The sequence below is a fragment of the Podarcis bocagei genome, assembly GCF_964188305.1.
Source record: "Podarcis bocagei genome assembly, chromosome: 12".
NCBI lineage: Eukaryota > Metazoa > Chordata > Lepidosauria > Squamata > Lacertidae > Podarcis > Podarcis bocagei.
This window is the reverse complement of record NC_138137.1, coordinates 61,001,966-61,023,350: the sequence shown is the minus strand read 5'-3', so window position 1 is coordinate 61,023,350 and position 21,385 is coordinate 61,001,966. Positions and strand designations below refer to the sequence as shown.

Sequence of the window (21,385 nt, the reverse complement as noted above, 5' to 3'; positions counted from 1 at the left end):
TTTTCATCAGATTTTTTTCTCTTCAGGAAACATTGCAGGGGGGTCGTGGGAGTTGTTTTACTGCTTTTTCTCCATGACCCTGGAACACTTGGACACTTGGGATACTGGGACACTCCCTCCTCCTAACGTTATTTTTCCACTCAGTCACAGGCCAGACGTTGCTTCCAACGTCTCACACACTCAAAACATTCACTGGAGTGTCCCCACACCCACATTCAGAAAAATCCATGCACCTCCCCAAATTCCCCTTTTTTACCAAAACCAACCAACCAACCAACCAACCAACCGGCAGCGCTTAGACTTCGACCGGGGCCCAGCAGCACCCTTTACTGCTGCTTCTGGGCAAAACCAGTGGCACTTTTTCTGCCCTACTGGTCGGGCTGATCAGGCCCTGTTTGTTTGCTTCCACCTATACCCTGTGGAGCCTACCTTTTTCCTCGAGGTCCCTTCCTTCGGCCGTTGCTTTTTCTCCGGTCCTTGCAGTGTGTCCACTCAGGAACGGGTGGCAATTCCTCCCACGAACTTGGCAGGATGTACACTGGAACTGCTGACACGAACCGAGCTGGTCACCGCAGGGACGCCTTGAACCCACATCCCTTATCCTCAGGGATTCAGTTTCTCCCGGCCAACGCACCAAGAAATGTAGCCTTATGAGGCTTTGCCCTCGGGTGGGAAAAATATTGCGCCTGGGAAAGGGAAGTGGGAGTCAGCAGACACTCAAGGAATAGTTTCGGAGAAAAGGCTTTTTATTTCTACCATCCATGAACTGGTAGAAGGAGCAAGTGTGATAAGTCACAAAAAGCATGCACGAGTTCACAATCATGTGCACAATCATATCTACCCCTTTCCAGTTCCCTCCTCCTTTCTCCTCCCTCAGGAGTCCTGCCCCATGTTGAGGTTCCTCTGAGCATGAACAGAAAGCTGTCTTGGAACCATTGTGGACTCTTGGCAAGGAAAGGGGGTGAGGGGGTTTTCAGAGTGTTCCCGTTGTTTCATTCTTGGCTTTGGCATGGTTCCCGGAGAGAAAGCAAGTTGCAATGTGGTTCTGAGAAAGGCCTGAGAAGACAATGGGCTCTGTTCTCTACCTTGTTGCAATCTTTTTAGTTACAGCAAGCGGAATGTTTCTGATGCTTAGCGGCTGAGAAAATGATTTCAAAAAGCTTTGAGAAGCTTTGAGCCTGCTTTGGGGGGGGGGTGACTTCGGGCCTAGACTTCGGGTCACCTCTCCTCACCATCCTTCATTGTTTTCTTTGTGAAAAGAAAGACTCGGGTTTCTAAAATATGGCTTATAAATCTCTAGCCTGGATTGTGATGGACTAAATATGAACTCCGAAAGGCATAAGATAACACATGTATTAAGAAAGCAGGAATGAGATTGAATAAGCTTGCAGGAGACCCACGTAAAAAGGACCCGTGGAAAATGGTTAATCAGTAAAGCTTGAGGCCAGTAATTTATACCTTCAGATAAATCGAAAAAAGACATTGCCAGGAAGGAATAAAAGTCCTGGTGTTAGGATTATACGCAGCAAATGAAAAGAAGTCGGACTTTTAAAGGCTGGGAGGGATGCAGGCAGTGGCGAAGGGGTTGTTTAGACAGCCTTTCTGGAGAGAGAGAAGCTTGAAAAGCGAGAGAAAGGAAGAGAAATGAGGGTGGATTAGAAGAAATCCCCCGAGAAGCGAGGCAGCCCTGCAGGGATAGTGCAGCCTGGCCTGCCAGGAACCGGCCTCCTTGGCGCCTCAACCTGAGGCGAGGCTCCGATTTCGAAAGGCGGGCAAAGTCGTTTCCCTCAGAGCCGCTGAGGGGAGGAAGGAGCGGGGGGAGGGGCTCCTCCTCTCTTGCCCCTCAGAGACACAACGGGGACCCTCTTGTGAGGGGAGCAGAAAGGGGGGCTCTCAGACAAGGGGGCGGCAGGGGGGTCTCTCGTCTCTCTCCCCCATGGCGTTCCTCTCATGGTGGAAGGCCTTGGAGAAAAGAAGCGACCATGCCTGCCTTCAAATACGGAGGTTCTGTTTCAACCTCTGCTTGCAAAAGCAAAAGAAGGGGGTCCCTTCGGGGAATGGTGGATCTTGACAACCTGAGTTGCTGGAGACACTACAGATGAGGCAAAGCAGATGTTGGACCCGACAAGTGAGAAGACTCCCTCCGAGGCGCCTTTCCCTGCTGGTGTTACAACCAAGTGAAGAACGTGTCAGAAGTCGGAGGTTTGCCTTGAAAGAGGGACAGATAATTTACAGTTGAGAGGCGACTCGAGATAAGAAGGAGAAAGAGCAGGTGGTAGCTGAAGAATGAGTGCGCATGCGCAAACGCTTCATGAATATCATAGAACACACCTCTGTGGGAGAAATGGCTCATTTGAATGACCAGGTAATGTAGGTAACAGGTGGGAGAACATATTAAGGAGCAAAAACGAAGAAGGCCTCGCGGGAAGCCTGTAAAGTGCAATTTCTTAACCAATAGGAATTGGAGGAGGGATATTCGGACGGTCTTAGGTTAAAAATTATCTGTGATGTGAACTGGAATGCGCACTCCCTCTTTCCAGCATGAGCTGGGGGGGGGGTCTTTGCCTGTGCAGTGCTGTGACTCCTTCTTTCACAGAGACATCTGAATCCCTCTGGGAAAGAGTCCCTGGACAGTTTTTGTCTAACAGCCCCCCCCATAAAAGCCCCACAGGCAGGCATGGAAGCGCAGGAAGGAGGGGAGAGGGATGGGGAAGGTGGGGGTGCATGTTGATAAGGGGGGCAGCCCCTCACCATGGGACTCTCCCTCCTGACTCCCAAGGCCAGTTCAAAGCAAGAGGGACACCTGCCATCCTTTCCCTGTGTTTCCAGCCAGAAAACCAGTTTATACTGGGCTCCCAGAACCACCTGACCCCATTTCCCACCCCAGAGCGGGGCTGGACCAATCAGAAGCCTCTGCATTCGACAGCTGGCCAATCTGCTTTCTTCGCCCACTTTCCTGAGGGAGTTTTCCTCCCGAGTCTTGTCTGCTCCCCCTCCCAGCTTCTTCTTCATTTCTCCTTCATTCTCTCCCTGTTCCTCTTTCCCCCATTGTTTGGGGGTCAGCTGGGTCCCCCCCCCCAATGGCCAGGAGGAGCCCACAGAGGCGGCAGGGCCAGGAGATGGCATTTCCCGCCCTTTTCTGAAATAGGCAGGAACACCATGTTGTATCTTCTGGAGGCCCCAGCCGCTCCCAGAGATGCCATGGCTCCCCTGTGGGCCACATGGGTCCCACGCTCTTGGGGTTTCTCCTCCTGGCTGAAGGAGGGTGGCACCTTTGGGTGCCAGCGCTCACGGGGTATCCACAGCAGCCTTCCTGCCATGATGGTGTTAACGGAAAAATCTGAGGGCTCCCTTGGACAAAAGTAAAGACACCAGCCAGAGCAATTCAGAGCAAAACAGCAGCCAGTAGGCCCGGTCTTTATTTAGAGAAAGACTGTCGTGACAGGGCTCCCACCGCCCACAAGGTGAAGCAAAATGGAAGCCCTGAACAAAGGGAGACCCTAACTTTTATTAGTTGCTAATCCCCTTAGCTACACCCTCAGAATTACATCATATTTACATCATGATTATATTAAAAATAGGAGGAGTCGGGGAGGGGCTGCACAGGTAACCCGAGTGTCCTGACACCTGGTCGAAGCCTCCTTCCCCCTCCCCGCATGAGTCATACGCGAAAACAAAGGAGAAAGACGAAGTTTCCTGCCCCCTGAGGGGAATCCGGCCACAGTTCCTTTGTGAAAGTCCGTGCGGAATACACTAAAGTATACAGTCCATTGTGTCCTTGATAGCCTTCTGTCTGAACCCATCACGATGGCTATCAAGGTTGTCACGTCTACCTGGAGGGAGCGCAGGGTACGTGACTGCTCGGTCAGAGGATTATGGCCGCTTGATACCAGGCCACCCCCCTTTGATAGCCTTTGTAATATCCAGCAGAATAAAAGTGGTCCGGTGAAAATCCGAAGTACGGTTGATTTTTAGTGAATTTATAAAGAATATTGTCCTTGAAGTTCAAAGCACTTTTGCCTTCAGGAAGCGGCTTGCTACATTTTGATTAAATCAGTCACGGTCAATTGAACACGGAAACTTTGTATTGAGAGCTGTCAAAGGTAAGGGAAGAGAGCGGCAATAGCGTGCAGTACCTGCGTGGCCGCCGCAAGGGGCGCTGTTCGGTAACACTGATTGGCTGAGGCGGCCGCCGATTGACAGCAGAGCTCGGCCGGCCGGTCTACTCGCAATAAAGATAGGACTATGCGGAGCGCTATAGCGGGAAGCTGTCAAGCCAGCGCTTCCTTATTTACGGAAGGCTTTAAGGGATGGCCCTCTAAAAGGGACATCTCCAGTGTCTGGAAGGGGAGATGTGTGCGTGTGTGAGTGTGGTGCTTGTGTAACACGTGTCAGTGAGTGGGGGGGGGGGGTTCCGGCAACAATGGTTTTGCCTCCGCAGGGCAGCCTCTTTCCTCGCCATGTTTGCCCAACAGAGGAGGCCTCTCCATTGGAAGAGGCCAGGCAAGCGGCTTCAGAAGAGGAAGCCATTTTGGAGAAGAAACAAGCTTGTTTGTTGTCTGCTGAGGGTCTCCTGCCTTTCTTCCAAGGCTTCCTGGGGGCTGCAATGGCCAGAGGAAGAGACAGCCCCCCCCCAGCCTGAATCCCCTGCAGGGCCCTGGGCAGCAACCAGAGCCTGCATCAGTTTCCTTTCCCAAGGCCTTGGAAGAACCTTGGGGTGCGGAAGGAGGAACCCCAAATGGAGATCAGGCTCCTGACAAATGGGGAAAGGAACTTTATATGGCCTCTGTTAAAGAAAACTCTGGGTTGAGAGACTACTCAGCAGCCCAGCTCGTTGGGGTACAAGTCCCCCACTGGTCCATGCGGTCAGTAAAAGAAGGAAATTGCAGCCAAGTAATTTGGAGCAAAACAGCAGTCAGTAGACTTAGATCCTTTATTGTTGTGCAACAGGTTCAAATAGCAGTATGAACTCTGAGCATGGGGAGACATTAACTTTTAAAACTTTCCCACCATATCCCAGAATATCCAACCTCCCTTCCCCACAGGTGGGCAGGGTTTGCAGCACCGAGCAGGGCTCACCTAGGCGGGTGCCACCTACCTGCTTGATCCGGGCTCTGACCTGCCCTTGGCCAGGGAGGACAATGGACGGCCGGCCGGGGGTGGGCCTAAGGCCAAAAGAAAAGAGGATGACTCCGTTGCTCAAGCCTCTTTTGCTCTTCTTCCTTCCAGGATCAGGATCAATATCAGGAGCGTGTCCAGGCGGCTGGATTGAGGCAAGTAGCCGGCCTTCTTTGCTTTGCCTGGATGGGGGGCGGGGGAGAGATTTGGCCCCTCCGCCAGGCTAGGCCGCATTTTTGGCGTGCTCGGTTGGGCACGTTGCGGCCTTTTCGGCTTTTTTTCCGCGGCGTGGGAGGGAGCTTGACTGCTCTTCCACTGGCTGCAGGCCTGAGCCCCAGCGGGGCTTCTAGTGCGGCCTGCTCGCCTTTTGCGGCGGCGGGGGAGGCATCGCTAAACGCCAGCCCGGGGCCCCTGCTGACCCGGGAGGACATCGCGCGCCCGGCTAGGCTGCAAACACGGCCTGATTGCCTTTTGCGGCGGGAGGGGGGATCATCAATACATTGCACAGAATCATCAATACATCTTTTCTTTAAATAATATTTATTATTTTTCCAAAAACACTGAAAGAAAAAAGAAAAGAAAAAACAAGAAAAACAATACAACACATCAAATTAACAAAACAATATTAAGACAATAAAATAAATCAACCAATTTCGTTATCCCATCTTTCATTCACTTATTTCCACGACCTCCTCACACCTCCCTTTTTGTATTCCACTTCTGTTAGTTACTTCAGCAATTCCTTTCCATCCTCCTCTGTTTTCATTCGTATAATTATCTTAACTCATTCTAACCTTATTTTTTTCCTTTAATACTCTATTAACCTATCTATACTTAATTCCTTATAATATTTCTACTAAAGCCATATTACTTCATTCCAACATTTTTCTAACATTCATTAATTTTACAATATTTCTGTAAATAGTCTTTAAACTTTTTCCAATCTTCTTCCACCGACTCTTCTCCCTGGTCTTGGATTCTGCCAGTCATTTCCGCCAATTCCATATAGTCCATCAACTTCATCTGCCATTCTTTGGCACCAATTGGCCGACCATCAATACATCATTGCTACATCGCTAAATTTCAGAAAGGGGAGGGTTACACAAGATTAGCATAGGCAAATGTGTCAGGACAACACCCAAGTATAAGATTAGCATAGGCAGACATGTCTTAAGTACCCACCACCCAAAAGTACAACAGAACTTCCTTTGCATGTCTGGAGCCTGAGGCAAGTCCGGTGACGAGATCTGGCTTCCCTTGGAGAACAATGAGCCCAGCAATTGTCACCTCTGGGCATTTCCTGGGTTAGGAGGTGTGTATTCATGTCTTCATGCTTGGAGAGGTGGCAGGGGAAAGAGTCCTTTTTCCAAGGGCAATGGAATGGAGGAAACTGGCAAAGGAGGTAATTTTATATTTTTAAAGCTAAGTATCTTCCCTGAGCTGTCAAGTTGAAAGGATAAATTCAGGCAGAATATTTGTAACATTTAACAATTTTAATGATGTGGCCCCCCCCGGTCATTTCCATCACACATCTTTACAGAATAGTCTAGGAACTGCCTCCAAGGTCCAGGGACTGATCTGCCCTGGCTTCCTTCTCGGAGGTCCCTTCCGAAGGAGAAGGGGTCCCAGGTCTCCATGGAGGGGAAGCATCCCTGAGGCCTGCATTTGAGGCCGATGCTTTCGCCTTTCAGGCTCCGGCCACCTTCTCTGTGGTGTTTATATGTGAGCTGTAGAGATGGGATCACATGCAGACATCCCCAAATTTCATAAGGATCCTGTGAAAAAGATGGGTTCTGCTTTGGAATAATGCCCCCCAAACCACCTGTAAAATGAACTTCACAGTATGAAAAAAATATGTTTTAAAATTTGTCGCTGATTCATTTTTTGAATGTTTTAAAATTTTAGTGTTTCAGTCTCATTATAAAGCATTTTCATATTTATTTATTTTTTTAATTCAGTCATGTGTATGCAGGAGAAATTCAAAAAGAGAATCCTAGACTGGAGGTTACCCGCAGAAAACCAAAAGAAAAGGAGGAAGTCTCCAAGTGGAAAGATAGGCCTTTATTGAATACAATTGTGCCTGCAAAGAACCACATCCCAAAAAGTGTTGCCACAGAAACTAGGGAGCTAAAGATGCTCTTCTGGCAGAGGGGTAGAATGTCATGGCAAAAGTCTTGAGGGTAGAAACTGGAAAATACATTCAAAGCACTGATACGGTTTCTGACCTGTATGAGTTCTTTGATGGGAAGTGAGACGAACTGTGACAAAAGCTCTTTCCACGCTCATGGCATTGAAAAGATTTCTCCCCTGTATGATTTCTTTGATGGCTAGTGAGCTTGGCCCCCTCCCGGAAGCTTCATTTAGTCTCCATCTTCTATGTGTTGATTGTTCCCTTTGACATATAACTAATACTTAAGATTGTTCTCAGTTGTATTTCCACTTTCCAACAAAAGAGCCAGTTCTTTTTGTTGCCCACACCGCATCTCTTCTACTTGTTGAAGAACCAGGTGCGCAGCCTGGGAGTCATTTTGGACTCACAGCTGTCCATGGAGGCACAGGTCAAATCTGTGTCCAGGGCAGCTGTTTACCAGCTCCATCTGGTATGTAGGCTGAGACCCTATCTTCCTGCGGACTGTCTCGCCAGAGTGGTGCATGCTCTGGTTATCTCCCGCTTGGACTACTGCAATGCACTCTACGTGGGGCTACCTTTGAAGATGACTCGGAAACTACAACTAATCCAGAATGCGGCAGCTAGACTGGTGACTGGGGGCGGCCGCCGAGACCATATAACACCAGTCTTGAAAGACCTACATTGGCTCCCAGTACGTTTCCGAGCACAATTCAAAGTGTTGGTGCTGACCACCTGAAGGAGTGTCTCCACCCCCATCATTCTACCCGGACACTGAGGTCCAGCTCCGAGGGCCTTCTGGCGGTTCCCTCCCTGCGAGAAGCAAAGCTACAGGGAACCAGGCAGAGGGCCTTCTCGGTGGTGGCGCCCGCCCTGTGGAACGCCCTTCCAGCAGATGTCAAAGCGATAAACAACTACCTGGCATTCAGAAGACATCTTAAGGCAGCCCTGTTCAGGGAAGTTTTTAACGTGTGATTTTACTGTATTTTTGGTTTTATGGAAGCCGCCCAGAGTGGCTGGGGATGCCCAGCCAGATGGGCAGGGTATAAATAATAAATTATTATTATTATTATTATTATTATTATTATTATTATTATTATTAAAATGTATATTCCCTGTCTAATAGATGTTTCTCTCCATAAGTCCACTAATTTGTTGTCATGTTCAAAAAGGAATTAGGCATTTCCCCCTCCTTTTGTGTCCTAATTTCCATATTATCCTGTCCTAACCTAATGAAACAGCCCCATTTAGATCCCATTAACATTATATTCCCTATAAAGTTTATATCCCCCCTTTATAAAGTTCAGGTGTCCTCTCATTGGGAGCATATATTCCCAAAATTATCCATCGCTGCCCTCTGACGAAGAAATGACCAGTCCATAATTTTAACGGTAGGTTTATTGTAGCTGTGAGAGACAAAATAACAACAGGAAAATCCCCAGAAACCCAGAAGTACAACAGAACTTCCTTTGCATGTCTGGAGCCTGAGGCAAGTCCGGTGATGAGATCTGGCTTCCCTTGGAGAACAGTGAGCCCAGCAATTGTCACCTCTGGGCATTTCCTGGGTTAGGAGGTGTGTATACATGTCTTCACACTTGGAGAGGTGGCAGGGGAAAGAGTCCTTTTTCCAAGGGCAATGGAATGGAGGAAACTGGCAAAGGAGGTAATTTTATATTTTTAAAGCTAAGTATCTTCCCTGAACTGTCAAGTTGAAAGGATAAATTCAGGCAGAATATTTGTAACATTTGACATATAACTAATATTGAATAGTGGTCTTAGATTGTTCTCAGTTGTATTTCCACTTTCCTTTAAAAAAAAATAATATTACTTTCCAACAAATTGAACATACATAGAAAAAGAAAATAAACAGTACAATACAAAAACAATACCTAACACTAAACTAACAAAAACAATTTAAACTAAGAAAACAAAACAAAAACAATTTAAACTAAGAAAACAAGACAGAAACAATTTAAAACACATGAAATAATTTCAATCTTTCATTCACTTATTTCCATGACCTCTTCACACCTCCCTTTTTGTATTCCACTTCTATTTAGTTGTTTCAGCAATTCCTTTCCATCTTCCTCTGCTTTCCATCCCATAATTATCATAACACATTTTAACCTTATTTTCCCCTTTAATTCTCTATTAATCTATACTTAATTCCTTATAACATTTCTACTGAAGCCATATAACTTCATTCCAACATTTTTCTAACATTCATTAATTTTACAATATTTCTGTAAATAGTCTTTAAACTTTTTCCAATATTCTTCCACCGACACTTCTCCCTGGTCTCGGATTCTGCCAGTCATTTCCGCCCTTTTAAACACAATTCAAGGATCCAAAATTAGTTTCAGTTTTCTGCTACTATTTGTTCTTTTTTAAAAAAAGACCCCAAAACTGTAGAAGCAATATAGAAATAAAGTATTTATCTTGCTTAGCTAGCTGTCAGCTAGCTGTCACTGAACATTCCAAAAAACGTCAATCCAGCAGGCAGTCCGATTCCAGGTCAGAGTGGCAGAATTCTAACTCTCTTCACTCTCTCCTGCAGGTCTGCTCAGTCCACAACTTCCCCCCTCTTCTCCTGCCCTCGAGGGGGGGAAATGTTCTTTACCTTTGAAATTTTAGTCTTTTGCGAAAGGCTTTCCAAGGCTTCAGCTTACAGCCTTTTTGCCTCAGTCTATTTACAAAAAGGGGAAGGCGGACTTCCTGTTTTGATCCTCCCTGCTTTGATGCCAAATTGTATGTTTAAAAGTCTAATTCTCCCGTTCCAGCTCTACTCACGGGTAATTACTTTAGGTTCAAATTGTCCACAGGAAAAAGTCAGCACTCTCCGGCAACAGCTATGCAGCTTCACTCCGTTAAAGAAGCAGACGACTAGAAGCACTGCGCTACTCACCCCACATCACTCCGGAACCCCGAAATCGGGTTTCCCTGCGAGTAGGGGAGGCGCAGAAGGTGCCCACCGAGTCCCACGTTCACAGGCTTCTCCTGCCTGTGATTTTTCCCGGGTCTCTGCCTTCGCCATAGCAGTCAGACCCTATTTTTCACGGGGCAAATTCCTCGGGTCAGAGGAATTCCGCCATTGCCGATGGCACTGACCCGGAGGTCCCTGTATTTCCACTTTCCAACAAAAGAGCCAATTCTTTTGTTGCCCACACCACATCTCTTCTACTTGTTGAGTTTTAAGCATTATAATAAAATGTATATTCCTTGTCTAATGGATGTTTGTCTCCATAAGTCCACTAATTTGTTGTCATGTACAAAAAGGAATTAGGCATTTCCCCCTCGTTTTGTGTCCAATTTCTATATTATCCTGCCTAACCTAATGAAACAGCCCCATTTCGATCTCCCATTAACATTATACTCCCTATAAAGTTTATATCCCCTTTATAAAGTTCAGATGTCCTCCCATTGGGAGCATATATTCCCAAAATTATCCATCGCTGCCCTCTGACGAAGAAATGAGCAGTCCATAGTGGATGAACTGCAACGAGAATCAGGAATTGATGTGGCCAAAAAGGTAAAATATTTGGGAATATGGTTGACCCCCAAAAATATTGATTTATATCAGAACAATTATATTCAGGTGTGGAACGGAATTAAGAAAGATTTAGAAACCGGGGTTAGAATGAAACTGTCCTTTTGGGGCAGAATATCAGCGATCAAAATGTGTGTGCTTCCAAAGATGATATTTCTGTTTCAGATGATCCCTATAATCAGGGGAACAAGTGTATTCAAAGAGTGGCAAAGAACGCTTTCGAGATATATCTGGCAGGGCAAGAAGCCAAGAATACAATTTAAGCTGTTGACAGACGCCAAGGAAAGAGGCGGTTTTGCCCTGCCAGACCTAAAACTATATTACGAGGCGTCCTGTCTTTGCTGGTTAAAGGAGTGGATAAAATTAAATAATAATAAATTGTTAGATCTAGAGGGCCATGATAATAGGTTTGGATGGCACGCCTATTTGTGGCGGGAGAAGAAGAAAATCCACAAAAGTTTTACTAATCATGTCATTAGGGGCTCTATAATAGAGGTTTGGGACAGGTACAAAAATATTTTGGAATTTAAAGTTCCGCATTGGTTGTCACCACTAGAGGTAATGTCGGTAAAAAAAATTAATATGAGACCAAATTGGATAACATATGGTGAATTGGTAGTGAAAGTGGGGGAGAAATGGAAATTTAAGCCATATGAACAAGTGAAGGATCAGGTCTATGATTGGCTACACTATTTCCAGGCAAATGCAATGTTTAACAAAGATCTCAAAGAAAGGGGATATATAGAAAAAGCGTCTAAATTTCAATCAGATATAATTGATAATGATGTTAAGATAATTTCGAAAATGTATAAAATACTTTTGGAATGGCAAACAAAGGACGAGGAAATCAAGTCGGTCATGATTAAGTGGGCCAGAGATTTTGGTTACAGCATACAACTAGAGGACTGGGAAAAGGTATGGAACGAAAATATGAAATTCACTGCATGTACAGCACTGAAGGAAAATATAATGAAGATGGTGTACAGGTGGTATATCACACCGGTAAAACTGTCAAAAATGTATAAGACATGTAATAAGTGCTGGAAATGCAAAGAAAAAGAGGGATCTCTCTTTCACATGTGGTGGGATTGTAGGAAGGTGAGGGGTTTCTGGGAATCGATTTACTGTGAGCTGAAAAAGATATTTAAATACTCGTTTGTTAAGAAGCCAGAGTCCTTCTTACTAGGTATAACAGGAAGAGAGATAAAAAGACGGGACTATAAATTGTTCCAATATGCTGTGACAGCGGCAAGAATACTGATGGCCCAGAGGTGGAGACAGGAGGAAATGCCGACTTTGAGCGAATGGAGGATGAAACTTATAGATTACGCAGAATTGGACAAATTGACTGGAAGAATAAGATATCAAAAAGATCAAAAATTCATCGAGGACTGGGGGAAGTTTGCGGTATATCTGGAAACCATATGTGATCAACAAACAACGCTAGTGGGATTTAAAGAGACTTTGTAATACTGTAAGGAATATTGCAAGATAGAATTAGAGAGGTGTAAACTAATAGCAAGCTAGCAATATTATATAGGAAAATGCGAGAAAATAAGAACAATGGATGATTGTGGGAGGTGCTGGTGGAGGTTCCAAAACTGTAAATATGTAATTATGTTGTAACCAATATAAGTAAAAGGAAAACTGAATAAAAATCTAATTGCAAAAAAAAAAAGCATTATAATAAAATGTGTATTCCCTGTCTAATGGATGTTTGTCTCCATAAGTTCCCTGTCTAATGGATGTTTGTCTCCATAAGTCCACTAGTTTGTTGTCATGTACAACAAATTTCCCCCTCTGATGTCCAATTTCTATATTATCCTGCCTAACCTAATGAAACGGCCCCATTTAGATCTCCCATTAACATTATATTCCCTATAAAGTTTATATCCCCTTTATAAAGTTCAGATGTCCTCCCATTGGGAGCATATATTCCCAAAATTATCCATCGCTGCCCTCTGATGAAGAAATGACCAGTCCATAATTTTAACGATAGGTTTATTGTAGCTGTAAGAGACAGAATAACAGGAAAATCCCCAGAAACCCAGAAGACAAAAGTCAGAGATTGATGTGCATTATAATGAGTGAAATAAGTATTTGATCCCCTATCAACCAGCCAGATGTCAAATCTACCTGGTATCTTCACTGTATGTAATAAACGGAGATTAGAAGCACCTGCTGTAAGGCAGAGATCTTACCTGTTATCCCAGGTTGTTACAGTACCTGTACAAAAGACACCTGTTGACAGAAGCAATCAATCATACCAGGGCATTGAAAATGGGTCGAGGATAGGTATTCCAGCATGGAAATTACCCAAAACACACAGCCAAGGCAACAAAGGAATGGCTCAAGAAGCAGCACATTAAGGTCCTGGAGTGGCCTAGCCAGTCTCCAGACCTTAATCCCATCAAAAATCTGTGAAGGGAGCTGAAGGTTCGAGTAGCTACACATCAGCCTTGAAATCTTACTGGCTTGGAGAGGATCTGCAAAGAGGAGTGAGACAAAATACCTCCTGAGACGTGTGCAAACCTGGGGGCCACCTACAAGAAACGTCTGACCTCTGTAATTGCCAACAAGGGTTTTGCCACCAAGGACGAAGTCATCTTTTGCAAAGGGATCAAATACTTATTTCACTCATTATAATGCACAGCACATCAATCTCTGACTTTTGTCTTCTGGGTTTCTGGGGTTTTTCTTGTTGTTATTCTGTCTCTCACAGCTACAAATAAACATACCATTAAAATGAAGGATGGCTTATTTCTCCGTCAGAGGGCAAACAGGCAAGTTTAGCAGGGGGTCAAATACTCACCCCCTTCCCTCACTGTAACTCCGGACCACTTTTGTCCTTTATTATGGTAATTTTTGCATGAAATGTTCCTTTCATATCTCCAATTTTCTTGAACAGATCTTTGGTGTTTCCCATTCTATTGTTATATGATACAAATGTGATAAAGGGTATTTTTAGTTATTCTCCCCCGTCCCTTTCTCTTTCCCATTCAACTGTGTTTTGTACAGGTTGTTTAATAATTTTTGCTTCATTACTTTTCCTTTTTGGTCTTCCCTCTGCGTGAATTCTTTGATGGGAATTGAGACCATCCTTCCGATTGAAGCTCTTTCCACAGTCCAAGCACTGATAGGGTTTCTCCCCTGTATGAATTCTTTGATGGTGAGAGAGCGTTCCACTTTGACTGAAGCTCTTTCCACATTCCCAGCACTGATATGGTTTCTCCTCTGTATGAATTATTTGGTGCAAAGTGAGAGTCTTCCTGTGACTGAAGCTCTTCCCACATTCCAGGCATTTATATGGTTTCTCCCCTGTATGAATTCTTTGATGGACTGTGAAATGGGCACTGTTTCTGAAGCTCTTTCCACATTCCAGGCATGGATATGGTTTCTCCCCTGTATGAATTCTTTGATGTGAAGTGAGACTGTGACTGAGACTGAAGCTTTTCCCACATTCCAGGCATTGAAAGGGTTTCTCCCCTGTATGAATTCTTTGATGGGAAGAGAGCTTTGACCTATCCCTGAAACTCTTTCCACATTCCAAGCACTGATAGGGTTTCTCCCCTGTATGAATTCTTTGATGGGAAGTGAGACTATGGCTGAGACTGAAGCTCTTTCCACATTCGAAGCACTGATAGGGTTTCTCCCCTGTATGAATTCTTTGATGGGAAGTGAGATGTGCACTTTGACTAAAGCTCTTTCCACATTCCCAGCACTGATATGGTTTCTCCTCTGTATGAATTATTTGGTGCAAAGTGAGAGTCTTCCTGTGACTGAAGCTCTTCCCACATTCCAGGCATTTATATGGTTTCTCCCCTGTATGAATTCTTTGATGGACTGTGAAATGGGCACTGTTTCTGAAGCTCTTTCCACATTCCAGGCATGGATATGGTTTCTCCCCTGTATGAATTCTTTGATGTGAAGTGAGACTGTGACTGAGACTGAAGCTTTTCCCACATTCCAGGCATTGAAAGGGTTTCTCCCCTGTATGAATTCTTTGATGGGAAGTGAGATCACCTCTCTGACGAAAGCTCTTTCCACATTCCAAGCACTGATATGGTTTCTGCCCTGTATGAATTCTTTGATGGGAAGTGAGATTGGAGCTCTGACTGAAGCTCTTTTCACACTCGTGGCATTGAAAAGGTTTCTCCCCTGTGTGAATTCTTTGATGAGAAGTGAGACCATCCTTCCGATTGAACCTCATCCCACATTCCAAGCACTGATAGGGTTTTTCCCCAGTATGAATTCTTTGATGGGAAGTGAGACTGGAACTGTGACGAAAGCTCTTTTCACACTCATGGCATTGAAAAGGTTTCTCCCCTGTATGAATTCTTTGATGGGAAGAGAGCTTTGACCTATCCCTGAAACTCTTTCCACATTCCAAGCACTGATAGGGTTTCTCCCCTGTATGAATTCTTTGATGGGAAGTGAGACTATGGCTGAGACTGAAGCTCTTTCCACATTCGAAGCACTGATAGGGTTTCTCCCCTGTATGAATTCTTTGATGGGAAGTGAGATGTGCACTTTGACTAAAGCTCTTTCCACATTCTAAGCACTGATAGGGTTTCTCCCCTGTATGAATTCTTTGATGGAATGTGAGACTCAGCCGGATACGAAAGCTCTTTCCACACTCATGGCATTGAAAAGGTTTCTCCCCTCTATGAATTATTTGATGGCTTGTGAGCTTAATCTCCGTCCGGAAGCTCTTTCCACATTCCAAACACTGATATGTTTTCTCCCCTGTATGAATCCTTTGATGTGAAGTGAGATTACCCTTCTGGCTGAAGCTTTTTTCACATTCTGGGCACTTATAAGGTTTGTCTCCAGTATGAATTCTTTGATGGGAAGAGAGCGTTGCCCCCTCCTTGAAGCTCTTTCCACATTCGAAGCACTGATAGGGTTTCTCCCCTGTATGAATTCTTTGATGAGAACTGAGATGGGAACTTTTTCTGAAGCTCGTTCCACATTCGAAGCACTGATAGGGTTTCTCCCCCATATGAATTCTTTGATGGGAAGTGAGATGATCCTTCCGATTGAAGCTCTTCCCACACTGCAAGCAATGATAGGGTTTCTCCCCTGTATGAATTCTTTGATGGGAAGTGAAATGGTGGCTGTAACTAAAGCTCTTTCCACATTCCATGCAGTTATAGGGTTTCTCCCCTGTATGAATTCTATGATGGGAAGCGAGACTGTCCTTCCGAGTGAAACTCTTTCCACATTCTCTGCACTGATACAATTTCTCCCTACTCTTTGTTCTTTCGTGTGAAGTGAAGCTATCCCTCCTAACGAAGCTCTTTCTTTGATGGGAGGTGGACTGGGAGCTCTGATGGATGTTCTCTCCACACTCTGAATATTTATATGACTTCTCTGCTATGTGGATTCTGTTCTGGTCCCCCTTGTTCTTCTCTTCCAGTTCTTCACCATCTGCAATGAAAAGAGAAGCTAATTGGAGCCTCGGAAAGAAATGGCGCTCCAGATTATTGAACAAAATCCCCCCCCCGCGAGACTTGAGAGTGCTCTGTTTCAGCCTCAAGCAGACATCCTTGGAGTCTAACTTAATGTCATTGTCGATGTGTGGCATCTTTGACCCCCCCAGCATTTCTGCATACCTGCGGGGCACCTGACTCTCTTGAAACCGGTGGGGCCACACTGCCAGCATACCGTGACGGGGCACAGATGACACAGAAGCATCAAATCCAACACCTGCCCCCCCTCCCCCAGCAATGCACTGCCATGTTAGTGTAAGTCACTCTGCAGCGCTGTCCTGGACCCAAATCCCACTCAGAGCGAAGGTGACATGGTTCACATCCATTATTGAACAAAGTTAATAAATGCTTGTGACAGAGGAAGAACTGGAGTTAGGTGTGAGGCCTTACTATAGTTTTCACTGCCTTTGTTGATTGGTATTAACTGACATACTACTTGGTTTAATCTGGGATAGATTTTGTTTGGCTCAATCCTGGAATCCACTCCATCTCCGAGGTCAGTCAAATGCAGACAGAGCCAAAACAACAGACCTCACAGAAGTTATTTCAACTTCCCTAAAAGCTCTGAAGCCAATATTGAAGAAGGCCTGGAGCTTCAGACAAGCCTGGTCCTTGTTTAAAAAGGCATGACTAGATGGAGAACATTCACAGAGGAAAGAGTTGATATTCCTCCATTCAGGGTTCACCGTGGGGATGTTAGAATCCCAGACGCTGTTGGTCTCCCTCCAAACAGTGGAGGTTCAGGCAGGCAGGTGGAGGAGCCTGAAAAGGTCTCCTCTTCTCCATCTCCATCTGCCTGGTCTGCCTCCAAACAGTGGAGGTTCAGGCAGGCAGGTTCAGGCAGGCAGGTGGAGGAGCCTGAAAAGGTGCTCCCCTTCTCCATCTCCATCCGCCTGCCTGCCTCCCCCCACCCCCAAGCTGAGCAAGCCCCAATACCTCTCCAGCTCCATCCATCCAAGTCACCAGATCTCTTGGAGGTCCCTGAGAGGGAACGCTCAGAGGTTGTGGGGAGGGATGCGGGAGACAACCTGATCAGGTCAACCGTCCATCTTCCCCCTTCCATCCTCGCTAGCTTTGCAGGATCCGTCTCTTTCATCCTTCCTGAGGAGTCGAGGAGCCTGGGAGAGAGGAAGAAGCAAAGGGAACCTCAGAGGCCCTGCAGGGCTTCTCCTGCCCTAGATATTCTCCTGCCCCTGAAGAAGCACAAATGGGGCAGCCCCTTCCCAACACAAGCCCTTTTCCTAAACATCTCCAGTGGTTCCAATGTAGCCTTATTGGAGTTCACCGACTGGGTCTGCGTTGCTCCGTGACAGGAGGAAGGAAGTCAAAATGACACCAAGTTGGTTCAAAGAAAGAGTTTATTCTGCTCTCCGGATAGCAGAAGGCACTTGCATGGTGAGTCCACAGCAAGTCCAAAGAAATGACAAGTTACATGCAGCATATATACCCTCCAGGCACCCTCTCCCTCCTTCCAACCACGTCAGCTTGTATACGTAGGTTGACAATGAAGCCTTAGCTTACAGGGGATTCATTTGCCCGTTTGCCCAGGACCGAGGAGAGAACAAAAGCACCAGGGAAGCAACTTCTTCGGGGAAAAGAGTTTTATTGAGATCTGCGCAGAGGCAGCCAGTGGAATATCTTCCAAAGACTGGCGGCCCGTATACTGTGTTCAGCAAGCATTCTTATACCTGGGAGCATGCATTCGTCTCCCCAATCAGCTGCAAGGTTACAACTTATTACCTTATATGGCATATGGCTATATGGCAGGGGTCTGCAACCCGCGGGTCCGGAGCCGCATGTGGCTCTTTTACACCTTTGCCGCGGCTCCGGGGCGGATACTAGCGAGGGGAGGAGGCGCCCCGACACTCCCCACTGTGGCGGGCACTGTACTGGCTGTGACGTCGCATGGGGGCGGTGTGTGCGTTAGTCACGCACCGTCCCGACGTCACCTTCCCGCACGCTGTCAGATCGCGGCTCCGGAGATATATTTGTTTTAAATGTCGCAATGGTTTTGCGGCTCCCAGTTTTTTCCCCCTTCAGAAACGGGTCCAAGTGGCTCTTTTTGTCTTAAAGGTTGCAGACCCCTGCTATATGGCTAGCTAAGCTCCCCTCCCTCCCTTGTATGTGTGTTCTTCTTCTCTTGCATTACTGAAGCAGGAAGCAGGAAACAGGAAACAGCTTCTGGCCTACATAGCTGAAGCAATTGTGGTTTTAACCACAGCTGCTGCTAGCTGCTTAACCACAACTGCAGCAGTTAGCTTGGGTCCTGATATTATTGAGATTAACCCTTCCCTCTCCCTTCACTCCCTCCTCTTCTTATGAACAACCTAATCCTTAGGTTCGTTCTGGGGTATGGGCCTATACTCTCTCACATATCCCATTGAACTCAGTGGGGCTTATGGACAGAACTTGGTGCCAAAACCAGTCACCATCGTGTCCCCAATCCTGAAAACTGCAACCCCAGAGCATGGGCAGAAAGTAGACAAGTAGCTATTACATGTGGGTGCCCCCATGCTAGGTGCTTTGAATGGAGAGCCCAGTTCACACTCTTTGAGCTCTCTCACTGCAAGCCAGGCAGATGTTGTGGCCCTATTTTCCTCTGTCAGGGGTTCCCTAGGGACCAAATCTGTATGTAGAAGCAGAGGAGCTGGTGATGCCACATTTCTGAAATATCATGAGACAAAAACACCACTCCTCCTTAGATATTGTCTGTGTTTATACACAACCTTCGCAAGTCTCCAGTCTCAAAATGTGGCCCCCACCCTGGCATGGAAGCCATCAAAGTATAGATCTTCCACATGTCCTAAATCTGTAGTGTTCTTAAGAACACCAGGCATGTATACCCTTTATAAACTCCTGAGGTGAGCTTTACACTCCTCTTGTGACAAGATTCCCAAAGGCTGAGGGTAGCTTGAAAGAACTAGCCTATTTTGAGACTGCACCAATTTCCATTTCTTTTTTATCAAAACTCACAGACGCTCTGCTAGATTTTTCCAGAAGGTTTTACAAGTACCTTTCAAGATGGTTAGAATTTTATTACAGATAGCCAAAAAGGATTTTATGTGTTCCATGTCCTCTGTTAATAGTACAAGCCACCCAATGACTGATAATCCCAGAAGGTTGGGAGGAGTCTTTTATCCTTGTTTAGCATTTCCTGAGGATAAATCTGCTTTCACATTAGTTTGTCTACTTGTTTAGCCTGAATAGGGGAGAGACATGTTTTGTTGCATGTGGGACAGAGGAAGTGGCCCAGTTGTGCTGCTGCAGATGCAGAAGGGCTTTTCTTCTCCCTGTGCTCCTCCCATGTGCAAATGTTCCCATCTGGCTACAGCCTCTGTTCAGAAATGTGACTTATCCCTCATTCTGAAGGGGGTTTCTTTGCATGCCCCCATGCAGTGGCATAGCAAGGTCAGGTGTTAGCTGGTGCGGCAAATTTCTTGTAACTCCCCCCCCCCCCGTTGATTTTGTTTTGACTTTATTTCATATTTTCTTACAAAGGAATGTGGATTCTGGGCCTCTGATAGCAAGGAGGCCACTGGGGGCAGATACTTAAATCCACAGGATGGGTTCTGTTATTTTATTTATATTTATTGTTTATTTAATAAAGTTTATTTTTAAAAACCTGCAAAACTGTTTACCAAAACATAAAACAAAACAAAAAATCACAGCAGTAAATTCAAGAAAAATTAACAACCCTACTTTAAAACATACAAAATCTAAACTATTAAAACAGATTAAAATTCCTTCAGCTTCCCAAGCATCTGAGTAAGCTTGCCTAAACAAGACTGCTTTTAGCAGGTGCCTGAAAAGAGTCTAGCAAAGGCACTATTTATTGGGATTTCACCATGCTCTGTATTATCTGAAAAGGAAAACATTTATTTAAAAAGCAAGACTGCACTGCCTGGGAGTCTCATCATGATCAGTGGGACTTACTTATTCCTGAGCCGACGGTGCATAAGGTGGGCTAGAATCCTATGCACCCCCTGCATCCAACTTGTACCTAAAAATCTTCACAAACCTGCACCAGAGAGTTGTAGAGTAGGAAGGGACCCCTGAGGGTCATCTAGCCAACCCCCTGGGGCAATGCAGCAATCTCCACTAGACCATCCCTGACCGATGGTCATCCAGCCTCTTCTCTGTGTGCCTTCTCCATGAGAGGTCTGGGTGGTGGCAACACAAAAGCGAACCTTTTCTGCAGTGGCTCCCCATTTGGGGGAAGCTCTCCCAAGAGAGGCACGCCTGGCCCCTTCCTGACATCTTGAGGTGCCAGGCAAAAACCTGCATTTGAATTATGGTGCATAGTCCCATGGACTGCAAGATGATCAAACCTCTCCATTCTGAAGGAAATCAGCCCTGAGTGCTCACTGGAAGGACAGATCCTGAAGCCGAGGCTCTAAGACTTTGGCCACCTCATGAGAAGAGAAGCCTCCCTGGAAAAGACCCTGATGCAAGGAGAAGGGGACGGCAGAGGACGAGATGGTGGGACAGTGTTCTCGAAGCTACCAGCATGAGTGTGACCAAACTGCGGGAGGCGGTGGAAGACAGGAGGGCCTGGCGTGCTCTGGTCCAGGGGGTCGCGAAGAGGCGGACACGACTCAACAACAAGAACGGATTGCTTTGAAGGGGTTTCTGCACCAGGTCAAGGAATCTGTAGCCCCCCAATTACACTCCGCCCCCACACACCTGTATTTTGCCCCACCAAAGGTGCAACTCTACCTGAAGCACAGGAAGGAAGCAGCCAAAGGTACTTGATGACCTCCCTCCCCCCCCCCGGGCGCCCCACCTTCCTTCCCCGGCTTCTTTCGGCCCCTCTCCCCCTCCTCCTCCCCGCCCCTCTCCCCCCAACTCCTGGGGCGACGCCTGCCTGCCATTTCTGCGTCTCCTTTGCCTTCTGCCATGACTTGGGGGTCTCCCCCCACCGAGCAGGGCCCCCCATGCCCCTCCCTGCCCCCTGGGACCCCCTTCTCCCCACGGCGCCCTCCGGGGGAAGAGAGAGGAGACTCACCCAGGAAGCTTGGGCCAAGGGAGAGAAGAAAGCCGCCTCCTCGCGGCTGGCAGGAAGGGAAGTGGGCAGGGAGGGAGGACCTGCGCCCCCTTCAC

At 46.3% G+C, this 21,385-nt stretch overlaps 1 protein-coding gene and 1 long non-coding RNA gene across 2 annotated transcripts; one reads left to right on the top strand and one right to left on the bottom strand.

Moving 5' to 3' along the window:
- The first annotated feature begins 1,233 nt into the window (after positions 1 to 1,233).
- Positions 1,234 to 10,724, top strand: LOC308569750. Its single transcript, XR_014000801.1, has 3 exons — positions 1,234 to 2,365; positions 5,230 to 7,625; positions 10,443 to 10,724. It is a non-coding gene; the product is annotated as an uncharacterized lncRNA (long non-coding RNA).
- A 1,842-nt stretch (positions 10,725 to 12,566) lies between these two features.
- Positions 12,567 to 21,085, bottom strand: LOC308569528 (uncharacterized protein). The gene is made up of 3 exons (XM_081163555.1): positions 21,002 to 21,085; positions 17,222 to 17,403; positions 12,567 to 16,223 (listed from the first exon to the last, which is right to left on the bottom strand). Exons 2-3 carry the CDS (start codon positions 17,379 to 17,381, stop codon positions 13,762 to 13,764), a joined length of 2,622 nt encoding a protein of 873 aa, XP_081019681.1. The 5' UTR covers positions 17,382 to 17,403; positions 21,002 to 21,085; the 3' UTR covers positions 12,567 to 13,761.
- Between the last annotated feature and the right edge of the window lie 300 nt (positions 21,086 to 21,385).

Coding starts and splice junctions, on each gene's coding strand:
- LOC308569528 (XM_081163555.1), bottom strand. CDS start 17,381: ATGAAAGAGACGGATCCTGCAAAGCTAGCGAGGATGGAAGGGGGAAGA. Junction 16,224..17,221: donor GGATGGATGGAGCTGGAGAG/GTATTGGGGCTT, acceptor TTTTCATTGCAG/ATGGTGAAGAACTGGAAGAG.